Source organism: Phoxinus phoxinus, assembly GCF_949152265.1.
Source record: "Phoxinus phoxinus genome assembly, chromosome: 14".
In the NCBI taxonomy this organism is placed as follows: domain Eukaryota; kingdom Metazoa; phylum Chordata; class Actinopteri; order Cypriniformes; family Leuciscidae; genus Phoxinus; species Phoxinus phoxinus.
In genome coordinates this window covers 20,425,097-20,437,452 of record NC_136889.1, presented here as the reverse complement: position 1 = coordinate 20,437,452, position 12,356 = coordinate 20,425,097, and the positions used below count along the sequence as shown (strand labels likewise).

The following is a 12,356-nucleotide window of genomic DNA, read 5'->3' as shown; positions in this document are numbered from 1 at the left end:
AAAATGTCAAACCCGATTATGTCTTAATTTTGCTTCTCAAGTAAATGTATCTTGAAACAATAATGTTTAGACCCATTTTTGTACAAGACCATTTTGCCAAGTAAATTAAATACATTTTCTTTTTCCATTTATGTTACAATGAAAATTATTTTCCTGGGTAGAATCATTAGGGTGTTATTCATTATAACAGAAACAAAATATTTCTTATGGAGAAATACTGGAAGAACTTGCCAGAAGGTCCATTTGCATACACTAGGTGGCGCTAGTGTCTCTTTCTGTGGATAGGCTTTGTTCACAGAGAACTAATGTTCTTACATAACGTTCATCCTTTGCTTAGACATGAATGCCTAAAAAAAGATATGACTGACAAAGCAAACACAGCGTACATTAAATATCTGCTTTCAACGGATAAAGAAGGTGTCAAGATACACTTGCAAAACATTTAATAAGTTCATATATAAAATGTAGGATGTTTCACAAATACATAATCTGAGCGAAGACTATTACATGAAAATGCCATGTCAATGTAAAAATAGAACATACTTCAGTCCAGAAAACAACAATAATAACAAATTTGGGGAAAGCGACAACTAGTTGTCCTTTTTATTGGATACTCGATGCACATTGTCTCTTGAGCAAAACACCACTAGCAAACCACAAGCAAACACTATAAATGCTCCCCTTTGGATGCTGAGCAAGCAGTATGACGTTCCACAGCTCAGACCGATGGGATGGGAATCTGATGAGCCGACGTGCTGTCAAAGTCCTGCAGCGCCTCCTGGTGGGTGTGGTAGTGCATAGCCACGTAGCTTTTGGCAAAGGCTGTGGTTTGAGAGTTGACCGGCTGTAGGCTGTTGGGGGAACTCGGTGCTGCTGACGGACTGCTGTTATAGATACTGTAATAGGGCTCTATGCGAGTGTTGATGGGCGTAGATGTGCTCGGGGGTCGGGGCTTGCGTCTAGCGGTTGCACAGGGGCTAGGCATGCTGTCCCGGGAGTGACTGGGTCCACAAGCCTGGTCAACCAGTTTCCTCTGGGGCTTCGGCGAGAGCATGTACGCAGAGTTGGTCTCGTGGTGCGAGGACTTGTTGCGGTTGACTTCTAGACTTCCCTTGCCCATAGCGTGCAGGCGTGTCTTATGCTTGCAGCATAGGAAGCCCAGGGTCACCCACTGGAGGCAGCAGAGCACACGGCGACGCAGACCAGCACTGTTGCGCGAGTACACGAACGGGTTGATTCCAGACTTCAGGAAAATAAGGGCGAATCCGCAGAGCTCGAACTGGTAGTGGACGAAGCTGCTCTCCGGTGACACCATATCTTGCGCCAAGGAGATACCTAGTGGTAGACAGCACAGCAGTACGGAGATGACGATCACCACGCATGTCACCACAGCCTTCGAATCCTTGGCCGTAGCCAAGTTGACGGTGGAGACCAGCTGGCAGCAGGTTGCTCCAGTGGCGGCCCCGGGCACGAGGGGCTGGTTGGTCCTCCTGGTGAAGGGGTGCGTCTGGACATGCTGGAGCTTGTTGTACGTCTGGTTGCGATACAGAGAGGGCACCTGCACTGTGCACTGCATACCCTCAAAACCAGCTGCGATGAGCGGTGGATGAGAAGCAGGCGGACGCGTCGCATCCACCGTGATGATGGGACACTTCCGTACCTGTGCATTCTTCCTCAAAGCCTGAGCGATCATAAGGTAGGAAATCGAAACCACACCAACACAGAAAGCAAAGTCCGCAATGTATACATACAATACTAACTTGGCCTTGTTGCCAGTAAGGCCAAAGTGAGGCAGGCAAGGCCCGGAGCTCCTGGGATACGCTCGCAAGGTGACCAACGCCGCCAGTGTGAAACTGGTTGTCCATAAGAGTGCTGTGAGGGCCAGAGTACAGGGGAACGAGGCCGTACGGTTGGGCTGCTGACCCAGGACCATGCGAAGCCGATGCAGGGCGATCACAGCCACCGTTTCGAGGGACATAATGATGAAGCCCGAGCTGGTGAGGTGGAAGGCAAAGCAGAAGCCCTTGGACACTCCGCCGCTAGCATCTCCCGCATCCAGAAAGAGCACCAGTGCAAACATGGGCGCAGTGACGCAGCAAATGAACAGGTCACAGAAGGACAGGTTGAGGATCATGAAGTCAAAGTTGGTGCGGAACTTGCGGAACGCCGGGTCGAAGAAGGACAAGAAGACCACCAAGTTGCCATAAGAACCGAGACAAAATATGAGGACCAACAGGAAGGAGCAGGAGGCGAGGGTAGCCGTGTGGATCAAGGCCCAGCCACTCGCAGAAGCAGACTGGCTCTGGGAGCTGTTGAAGCCCCGAGGTTTCACAAACTCTGCCAGGTCCAAAGGCCAAGCTGTGCTGTTCATGGTACACATGGGGATGCAAAGTGGTCACAGCCTCAGAGTGTTGCCCATCTTGCCTTTAGGTCACACAAGAGCGAGCTAATACTCCCATTGTGCTGTTAGTTCATGACAGACCCTTTGGATTGCTGCAAGGACACAAGGGATGAGGAAATATTGATTAGTAATAGACAATATGAAGCATTAAGTAAGATAAGATAGGCCTAATTGTAGCTAACTCAATACATTAACATACAAAATGACTATGTCAATGGCCTAGTGGCTTTTTATCCATTCGAGGGATTCGTTTTTACTCTATGTGATATCTTTATCATCACTTGATGCACATATTATTTGGATTTTCTATAAAAACAGAATCACGGTGATTGTACTTGATCTCATCTGTGCGCGCTCCCGTCATACAAATCTATCGATTAAGATGAATAGAATACATGCTTGCAACAATCTGCATAGTATCTGAAAGCTTTTATTATCCTTTAACCTCTGTTAAGAGTAATATTACTGCAGGTGAATGTGCGGCGCCTATAAAATTGTGTCAAAATTGCATCCAGTCCCCCATCTTTGAAGAACATACACACACAAATAAATAAATAATCATCATGCGCCATTAAAACAAACGTTCTATAAATGTATAATACTAAATACACCGTTCAGTCTACACAAGGTCGCACATAATAATCATGCGGCTTTCTTGCTCCACTTGGCGAAAAATGATGATTTCCTTACCATGGATTCCCTATGTGTGCCATTTTTACGACGCCGCGTTTTCCACATTTGTATGAATCTCCAAAGTACATGAACGATACAAGCATCCTAGGTGGAGAAAGAGTATCACAGCATAAGATGAGAATGAAAAAACAGAGTGAATTTAATGCGCAGAAGGAGAGTGGGCGCGCCTCACTGGAAACATATTGAAGCCCTTGAATGGACAGCAAGCGCGTGCCCGCGAGAACAGGATGCTCTCTCAGAAAGCACAAAGAGCCTAATTTTGTTTGCGATTTAATTATCTATTTAATGCTTATATAATGTTATATTTGAATAATATTTTGTCATAAACATGACTCCTTTATATTACGTTTTTATTTATACACACGTCTGTCTGATTCTTATTGTGGATTAAATTGGATTAGTCCTTTGATATAAAGTCAAAATAGTTTTCTCAGCATTAACATGGGAAAAACACAAAAAAAGAGAGTATCTGCATACTTTGTCACACTTTATTACAAATATCTTGTCTTTATTCAAATATTTGTAAAAGATATCACGAAATCAACAACAGGTAACCAATTAATCAAGCATTAGCATAGCATAGTTACGGTCTTATGGTTTACCAACCAAAGTTGAACTCTATATTGGCTTTGGACATGATTTTGACAGCATAATTGTACCTATGACACAAGCTTATCAACATACCATTGTATTAAATATAGTCTGCAATTGTTGCTACAGACAGGTTCATCAGTGGGGCAAAGCACAGCTGTAAACAGCAACACTTGGTAATTTGCATGTGTTGCATTTCTCAACACTGTCTCAGGTTTTGCAGACAGTACCTTTAAAAAGCTTCAGATTGCTTGATGCAAAAAATTACAAACTGCAACGCTAAATGCAAAGGTTGAGCCAACTGACAACAGTCTCAATCGAATAAATAAATAAATAAACATTTGTTGACTGCAAAAATATGAATAGACAAAAAGAAGCATGAAGCACAAAAGGGAGGAAAATTAAAATCTCATGGTTTAAACAGACCTAGTATTTTGTAACAACATCCATTGTGATGATATTCTAACTCCATTTATGTAGGCTTACATAACTGTTCAAAATGCAATACGTCTGTATGAGGCCAGGGGAAATGTAGTGCTACTTCAAAATATGGTACGATTTTATACACGCATGTAACATTTACCAACATTACACGTGTACACATTTCAAATGGACTACTGCTAAAATGATAAAATGCTAGTATTACAATAAAACCGCAATGCAAAGCAGTGCAGAAAACTGCTTTAACAATCCATACTGCACTCACACATGCGAAAAATTTAAACTGTACAAGAACATTATAGATGCAGGTCAGCGATACCCGCAATAGGTTCTCCTTAAATATTAAGTGTATTCAAAAATAAAAAAATAAATAGTTTAGCAAAATATTCGAATTGTCTTATACTAGATGATTGCAACTATTGCTACATAAATTGTGTCTTTAAATACAATCCCAGACATTAAGTGCAAACAAAAATGTAGGTTTCAAGCAGCCTTTTTCTTGTAGCCTTTCCCTCAAGACAAGTGTAAGAAACATTTCCCCTTCACCAGAGAGTGGCATCATTCTGAAAAACAGTAGAAAGTATCATAAGAAGCGTGTGAAGATGAAATCCATGTGAACATGCATGTATGTGAATGAAGTATGTTCCAAAACAGAGTTAGATGCTTGCGTAGTCAGTATTTTATGGTGTCAAATTCATTCTAGAGTTTAATATAGAAAAAAAATATATAGAAAAAGTTGTTTAACCTAAATAATAAATAACTGTTTTACCCAATATTTGTGTGTGCTCCAGTAGGTATAGTGTAATATCGTATTGGAGTATTAATGATAGCTATTTGTGTAATGCACAGTATGTAGATTGTTCCAAATCATCATTTATGAGGTTTCGTTTCAGTTAGGATGCTGCCTTAAAAGGCACTGTATATACTGGCAGGCAGCAAAGACGCTCACTAGGTTTTGGAAGATAGCCTGTGTGAGTGTGTGTATAACAGACCTAAGCGTAGTAACAGGGGGAGACTAGCAGATCTGTGAGCATCAGCAGCTGGTCATCTGTGAACTTCTGCTTGTGTTCCTGCCAGTTATCGTGATGAGTGCGACGAAAATCCGACAGTGTTTTCTTCACAGTCATCTAGAGAGACAGCAATAAATCTGTTAAAGATCTTGTAAGTAGTCTCACAGTTTCTGCTCTACCTCCGGCATCCATGCATTTCCTTGAGTGCATCAAAATGCAGGTGCATGATTCATGTTCAGCTTCTAGAAATGCTTAAACATTTCATCTTTGCTCAGTCAATGCCTGGACCCCTGCAGACTGCAATCAGCTGATCATCCAACCCTCTCTTTCTCAACATCTAACACACAAGTCAAAGAGAGCGGGAGCTGTACCTCTATAGGCTGTGTGTCAGTGAGGTGGGCACTCAGGTCCATGAGGATCTGGGGCATCCAGGTGGGCACATCATACGGGCTGGACAGGATGCAGGCACTCAGACCTAACACACCTGCATGTCGCCGCACCAGGTCTAAACACAGAAAAAAAATGATAGATTAAGGTCAAATCGTTTATCATAAGGTACTGGATATAAATATATCTAGGGTGAATTTAGGTACATTTAATTCACCCCAAATATGAAATCAGTATACAGTCTCGCATCCATCTATCTATCTATCTATCTATCTATCTATCTATCTATCTATCTATCTATCTATCTATCTATCTATCTATCTATCTATCTATCTATCTATCTATCTATCTATCTATCCATCCGTCCGTCCATCCATCCATCCATCCATCCATCCATCGGGAAGTGAATTTACTTATTGTAAAGTTAACGAAAGTTAGCTTTATAGAAGTATAGTTTATTTAATAGTTTTATTCAGCAAGGATACATTACACTGATGAATAGAAAGCAATTAGCAAAAAAACAGCAATTATTTTAAAATGGAAATCTTTTGTAAAATTAAAAATGTATTTATTCAAAGTAAATAAATCACCATGTCCACAAACATATTAAGCAGCACAACTTTTTTCAACATTAATAATAATAATAGTTTCTTGAGCAGCAAATCAGCATATTAGAATTTCTAAAGGATCATGTGACATGATGCTGGAAATTCAACTTTGATCACAGGAATAAATTACATCTTAAAATATATTCAAATAGAAAATATATGTAATATCTGTATTTAGATTAAATAAATGCAGCCTAGTTGAGCATAAGTGACCTCTTAACCCCCCCCCCCAAAAAAAAAAACAACCTTTGAACGTTAGTGTACTCGTGTGACCATTACCAGCAGGGATTGTGTCCACCACGGAGCCCAGCTCTCTCCTCCTACGCTTGGGCAGGCGGGTCTTGCTCAGGGACTCAAAATGGGCCTGCATAGGTTCATCAATGCTGAGAAAATTACACTGCAGTAATCCACTCAGAGTGGTGGCCGCCATCTCCCTCACCTAAAACCATGAAGAGAGAGCAAAGATTATTACAGAAGACTGTTACCATTGCGGCCAAAGGTTCAGGCAGTTTTTTCCTCTCAGTTATCTTAAGCGTGGGAGGTGCAGAGCAGGGACAGATGGGGTCTTTGTGTGTCAGAAGAACCTTTCTTTAAATAAAGAAATGCACAGGGCCCGAAGAACAGAAGCAGTGCAACTTAAAGTAACAAGGCAGATCGGTGCAAACGGCATTACAGAACAAAACACAATGTTCCAGTCAGGGTGAAATGGGTGAATAAGCAAATTTAGAGCTTATTACCAGGGATGTGCTAAACAGCCAGTCAACCAACCCGTCTTAAGGAAGCAATAATTAGACAAAAAAATAAATCCCTACAGAGACACCCATAAAAAGCTGACTCAGCAATAACATCTTGCGTATATGTGTGTGTTTATGACATGCATTTGCTCTGACAAAGAAACGATGGCTATTGTTTTGAAGTCCCAAAATCTTGTGATCTTGACCCTATGCTCTGATCCTTAACCTTGGGATCCAGTCACTGTGACGTTCTGATTGGCTGTCACTAATCGACTGACTAGCTGTATTACATCAGCAGACAGAGGGTCATATGCAACACCGAATCCAAAGTCATGTGATTTAATTTGCTGTATTAAAGGGTGTAGTTTCCTTCCACTCATAACCCTAATCTTTTCCCCCCACTTCTCTCCGTTTACCATACACTCCTCTCTGGAAATTTGAACATCTATCACTATGGAAACAGAATACTGCTGCAGCTGGGAGTTGCTATGGTGACAGTAAGACAGAGAGAGAGAGAGAGAGAGAGAGAGAGAGAGAGAGAGAGAGAGAGAGAGAGAGAGAGAGAGAGAGAGAGAGAGAGAGAGAGAGGGGAAAACAAGAGTGCTACATCACTGCAAAGAAAGCATGGTGAAAGGGACACTTTCACCACAGCGGTTTACGTAATTGGCTTCCGACACATTTAACCTTTGTGATTACACTCAATCACATTCGTGAACAGAACAGAAAGACTTCAAATATAGACATACTAAAGATATATAATCTTTTACAGTGATCCGGATTAATTCACTGGAGTCGAGTGAAAAATGTCTAAGGTGGGAACATCTAAGGGTGAAATCAGTATGAAAAGACAGAGCTCTGAAGACACTTGTTAGTTGTGGCATCTGCATTTATTATGAGGGCCAAAATTTTGTAAAATGCCAAATTTAAAAAAGTTTGGGGTTAATAAAAAAAGTCTTGAAAGAAGTCTCTTATTCAAGTAAATCTTTTACAATAAATTTGTATATAATATACAAATATAATTTTTCTATTTAATTATATATTCTAAAATGTCATTTATTCCTGTGATCAAAGCTGAATTTTCAGCATCATTACTTCAGTGTCACATGATCCTTCAGAAATCATTCTAATATGATGAGTTGGTTGTTGTGCTTCTTAATATTTTATGGAAAACGTAATATCTTTTAAACTCATTCATCAAAATATCCTGAAATAAAAATGTAAGCATTCATTTCATATTTAGTTTTTTTGTAAAATAAAAAAATCTGTCATTTTAGATAAAAAGAAGGAAATTAATTCCTTAATCATTAATTGAATCATAAGACTTTTAAGGACATTTTAAAAACGTCAACACTAGTAAAACAGTAAATTAAAAGTAATAAAATAAAATAATAATAATAAACAAATGGATATATGTATACTTAATAAATAAACATTTGCAGTGCATGTCATAACATTTGTGTTAGAGCTGCACGATTCTGGATAACAATTATGAATAGACTGCTAAACAAAATAACATGTATTTTACTAGAGGTTCTGACAAAATACTAATTGCTGCAGTCCATTTAAATTTTTTAAATACATTTTAATGAATTATAAAAATAAATAAAAAATCCATTTGAATGAATGATTCAATGACTCACTCATTTACTGGATGAATCAGACTTTTTGAACGAATCTCTTGAATGAATAATTCAATGACATAAATTTAACAGTCACTTGTCGCCACCTACTGGTGAAACGATGTAATTAATAAAATATTTATTTAAAGCATCAAGTTACTTTCAAAAGCCAATTTACTCTATTTTGATCGTTTCCGTAGACATCAGTGTTTATATTCGAACTATAAGCTTTTATCCCAGTACTTGTGTGATAACCTGAAATATTGTAACATAAATGATGATACTGTGTGGTTGTGAAGCTATTTCATACCTCTAAATGACAACTGGTCTCTCTGGGTCAGCAGCAGCGGGAACAGATTTGAATGTTCACCGTGATCGTACTTGTCAAAGGTTTAATAGAAACAGCCGAATCGTTGTCTTTTAGGAAGAATATTGAATGGGTATTTGAATCGAGACGTCCTGTTGAATAAGTTTATCCATTGATTTATAAGATTGTAGTTTTTAGCAAGGTTGTGCTCTCACAATAGGCTTGGGAAATTATTGACTGTACTCCACCAGAAACAAGGAGCCAGAGTTGCAACCAGACCTTAGAAATAGTGAAACAAACTGTAATGTATGTGTGTATATCAGTGTGTGTATTCATTCACACACCTCTAGTTGTTCATCCTGTAGCAGGTGTAGTACCAGAGCTCTCACGTCACCCACAGCCTGGGCATCACTGAGGAAAGTGAAAAGATTGTAGAAGACCATAACCTGCAGGTAGGTGAGAACGGTGTAACGTGCGTGCCACGAGCTGCTCCTTGAGATCTGTAACAAACAGTGCCATCTGCTGGTCAAATCTCACATTAAACCCTCACATTCACACATGACTCATACTGTAATGTGCTGAGTGTGTGTGCCTTATGGGCACTGACAGTCACCTCTTCAAGTGCACTGAGGACTTGTGGAATCTGTTCCGAGTACAGCAGCCCCTGGGACATGAGAGAAAGACATGTCTTAGCGTCTCTCTTCATCTCATCATAGCTGTCGTCATTCTCCACAGGAGCGATCTAGAGAGAGAGTGAGAGACGGGCTTAAAAACACAAGACTTGTAGACCGTGAACTAAATTACAGACAAAACTGGGACTCACCTTGAAGAGGAGAGGGAGGAGACGTAGCTGTTCCGGGACAGCAGAAGAGAAGCAGTGTCCAGTGCTGGTTATCAACCACTTCAACACTAGAACAAACAGAAAACACTGTTACCCAAGCACTTCTGCACACTCGTTCAAACAGAGAAAGGTATACAAAATACACACCAGTTTTGAGTAATCTGATGGCCTGTGTCCTCTCATCTTGATCTCCCTCCGTGTTTCCCTCCACTATGTGGTTTTGGATCTCCTCCTCGCCCTCAGTTAAAGGCTTGAGTCTGGCCAGCACACGCTCCGTGAACTCTCCGATGCGCGGGGACGTGGTGGGCTGAGTGTGTGGCAGGTTCACATCGATCATGAAGATGTAGGTGAGCACACTGAGAGAAGAGAGAGACAATGAGTGGATCTAAATGCGTTGCTATAATACGGAGGGTTTTAACTAAAAATGAGCTCTGAAAAGACTAAACTTGAACATGTATAATGTTGATGTGTTTTTTTGTGTTCAAGCACATACCTGCCGATGCGTTCGCGTACGTTCTTGTAGACCTGAGTGAGCTTGGGCTCGAGGTACTGTAGTAACCTGTGAAGCAGCTCTGGGACTCTCCACTGCTGCTGAGCAAGACCGCCCTGCAGCACATACAGACGGCTGGAAGACAGAGATCACATTGAGTGAGTTGATTTAAATGACAAACTTAGACATGTAGCAATGAAATGTATAGAAGTCACAGTGATCATTTCCCTTATTTAAACCATAACATTCAGCTTTTTTATTTATTTTTTATTAATGCTGAGAACAGGAACATACAAAAGAGAAAGTATACATCACATAATATCATAACATTCAGCTTTCAGAAGTTGAAGTGTGTGACAGTGATGTCATACCAGGCGTCCATAAGCGAGCCTCCTTTTCCTGTGACCGGTGATTCCATCAGCAACTCAAACAGCCAGTGGAGCTTTCGTGGGTCTCGGCTCTCCTGTACAACACACACATATGTACACAATGAATAATTCAGCTGGGAAAATAATGAAAGCATATTCACTGTTAAAAAGTTTTGAGAAGGTAAGACTTATTCATGTTTTGAAAAGTCTTATGCTCTCCAATGCTGCATTTAATCAAAAATACAGTAATATTATTATGAAATATTGCTTCAAATTAAAATAACGGTTATCTATTTTAATATATAATTTATTCCTGTGATGGCAAAGACACATTTTCAGCATCATTATTCCAGTCTTTAGTGTCACATGATCCTTCAGAAATCATATTGATATAAATGTTTCTTGAGCATCAAATTTTCATAAGTTATTAATTTTTGGGGAAAAAGTTGTACTGGTTAATATTTTGTGGAATTTTTTTTTAGGATTCTTTGATGAATAGAAGGTTTTCTTTCTTTTTCTGCTAAGTATTTTTTTTCAAGATTCTTATATAAATAGAAAGTTCAAAAGAGCAGCATTTATTTGAAATAGTAAATACTTTTATAATGTTACAAAAGATTTCTGTCATTTTCAATTGAATGCATCCATGTTGAAAAAAAATGAATTCTTTACAAATAAAAATAAAACTTACTGACGCTGAACTTTTGAATAGAGTATATCCACAGATTGTCTGGTCATTAGCTTAATTTATACTAGAATATGAGAACAAATTTTATTCAATTAATTTAATTCATTTTTGGGTGTAATGCTTTACCAAGTAATTAATTACGGTAATTTAATTACTTTTCCCTTGATAAAGTAAAGTAAGGGATTACTCTGAATGTTTCTGTAATTTAATTACATTTACTTATGTATTAAATATGGTACATACTATAGAACAACTATATATAAAACAATAGTGGATTTAACATGTAATGTTTAAAATGTATTTTTTTTATGTAACTTTCTCAATTTAAAATACTTTGGTCAGTTCAAAAATAATTTATGCAATTTTATATTATTTATTTCAGTTTCATGTCTATCCTTGTATTGTTCAACTGGTCGAGGTTGATATTGGATTTGTAATGCAATACTTTTTAGAGAGAGTAATTAGTACAGTAATATAATTACACTGTCAAATATGTAATTAGTAGCTAGTAATTCATTACTTTTTTAGAGTAACTTACCCAAAACGGTCCACAATTTGAAATGGTATATTTTTGCAAATATTTTTCCCAAAACCCAGTGATGCGAAGCATACCAATAATCATACATCCTAATACAAGACAAGTACATGGTCAGAAATATCCTTACGCAGGCAGTGGCAATGCAGGTGCCCCAGTCCGCATACGTCTCTATGGTGATATTGGAGAGAGCTTTACGGAGGAGTGGACATAGCAGAGCCCACAGTTTTTCCACCTGAAACACACAAACACACATATTCAGACTCAAGCAAAGGTGTTTACACCATCATTATAGTCCAAAAAGTTAAGACCCAAGTGTTCAGGTGTGTAACAATGCTGATGTTGAGGACTCTTAATTTGTTGAAATGCACATGTGTGCAAATACCTTGCTGTAGCTCCAGTGTTTGGAGCCCCTGATGAGTCCAGAGATGATCTCCGCCACACAGCGCTGGGTGCTTTCATGGGTATCCGCAACCAGACGCTCCATATGAGGCTTCAGCAAGGGCAGGAAGGCATCATCAAAGTTCCGGAAAAGGCCCTTTTACAACACAAGACATTTCTATGATGCAAGCGATCAATCATTTTTAATTTGGAGAATGGTGATTGTTTGGATGCCACTCAGATATAGAACCAAATTGGTTTGAAC

General features: G+C 39.2%; 2 protein-coding genes across 2 annotated transcripts in view; both read right to left on the bottom strand.

Annotated features, from left to right (window-relative positions):
* Positions 1-433: 433 nt before the first annotated feature.
* Positions 434-3,329, bottom strand: gpr75 (G protein-coupled receptor 75). Its single transcript, XM_079635248.1, has 3 exons — positions 3,267-3,329; positions 3,092-3,178; positions 434-2,493 (listed from the first exon to the last, which is right to left on the bottom strand). The coding sequence occupies exon 3, from the start codon at positions 2,378-2,380 to the stop codon at positions 719-721; it is 1,662 nt and encodes a 553-aa protein (XP_079491374.1). The 5' UTR covers positions 2,381-2,493; positions 3,092-3,178; positions 3,267-3,329; the 3' UTR covers positions 434-718.
* Positions 3,330-3,564: 235 nt separating this feature from the next.
* Positions 3,565-12,356, bottom strand: part of psme4a (proteasome activator subunit 4a) — a 32,942-nt gene continuing 24,150 nt past the window's right edge. Inside the window, exons 37-48 of the mRNA XM_079635213.1 lie at positions 12,096-12,248; positions 11,841-11,945; positions 10,494-10,585; positions 10,126-10,257; positions 9,780-9,988; positions 9,615-9,700; positions 9,405-9,533; positions 9,136-9,291; positions 6,411-6,570; positions 5,508-5,641; positions 5,119-5,253; positions 3,565-4,689 (exon numbers count right to left, since the gene is read on the bottom strand). Coding sequence (XP_079491339.1) covers positions 5,119-5,253; positions 5,508-5,641; positions 6,411-6,570; positions 9,136-9,291; positions 9,405-9,533; positions 9,615-9,700; positions 9,780-9,988; positions 10,126-10,257; positions 10,494-10,585; positions 11,841-11,945; positions 12,096-12,248 — 1,491 coding nt within the window. The 3' untranslated portion in view covers positions 3,565-4,689. The remainder of the gene's footprint in view (positions 4,690-5,118; positions 5,254-5,507; positions 5,642-6,410; positions 6,571-9,135; positions 9,292-9,404; positions 9,534-9,614; positions 9,701-9,779; positions 9,989-10,125; positions 10,258-10,493; positions 10,586-11,840; positions 11,946-12,095; positions 12,249-12,356) is intronic.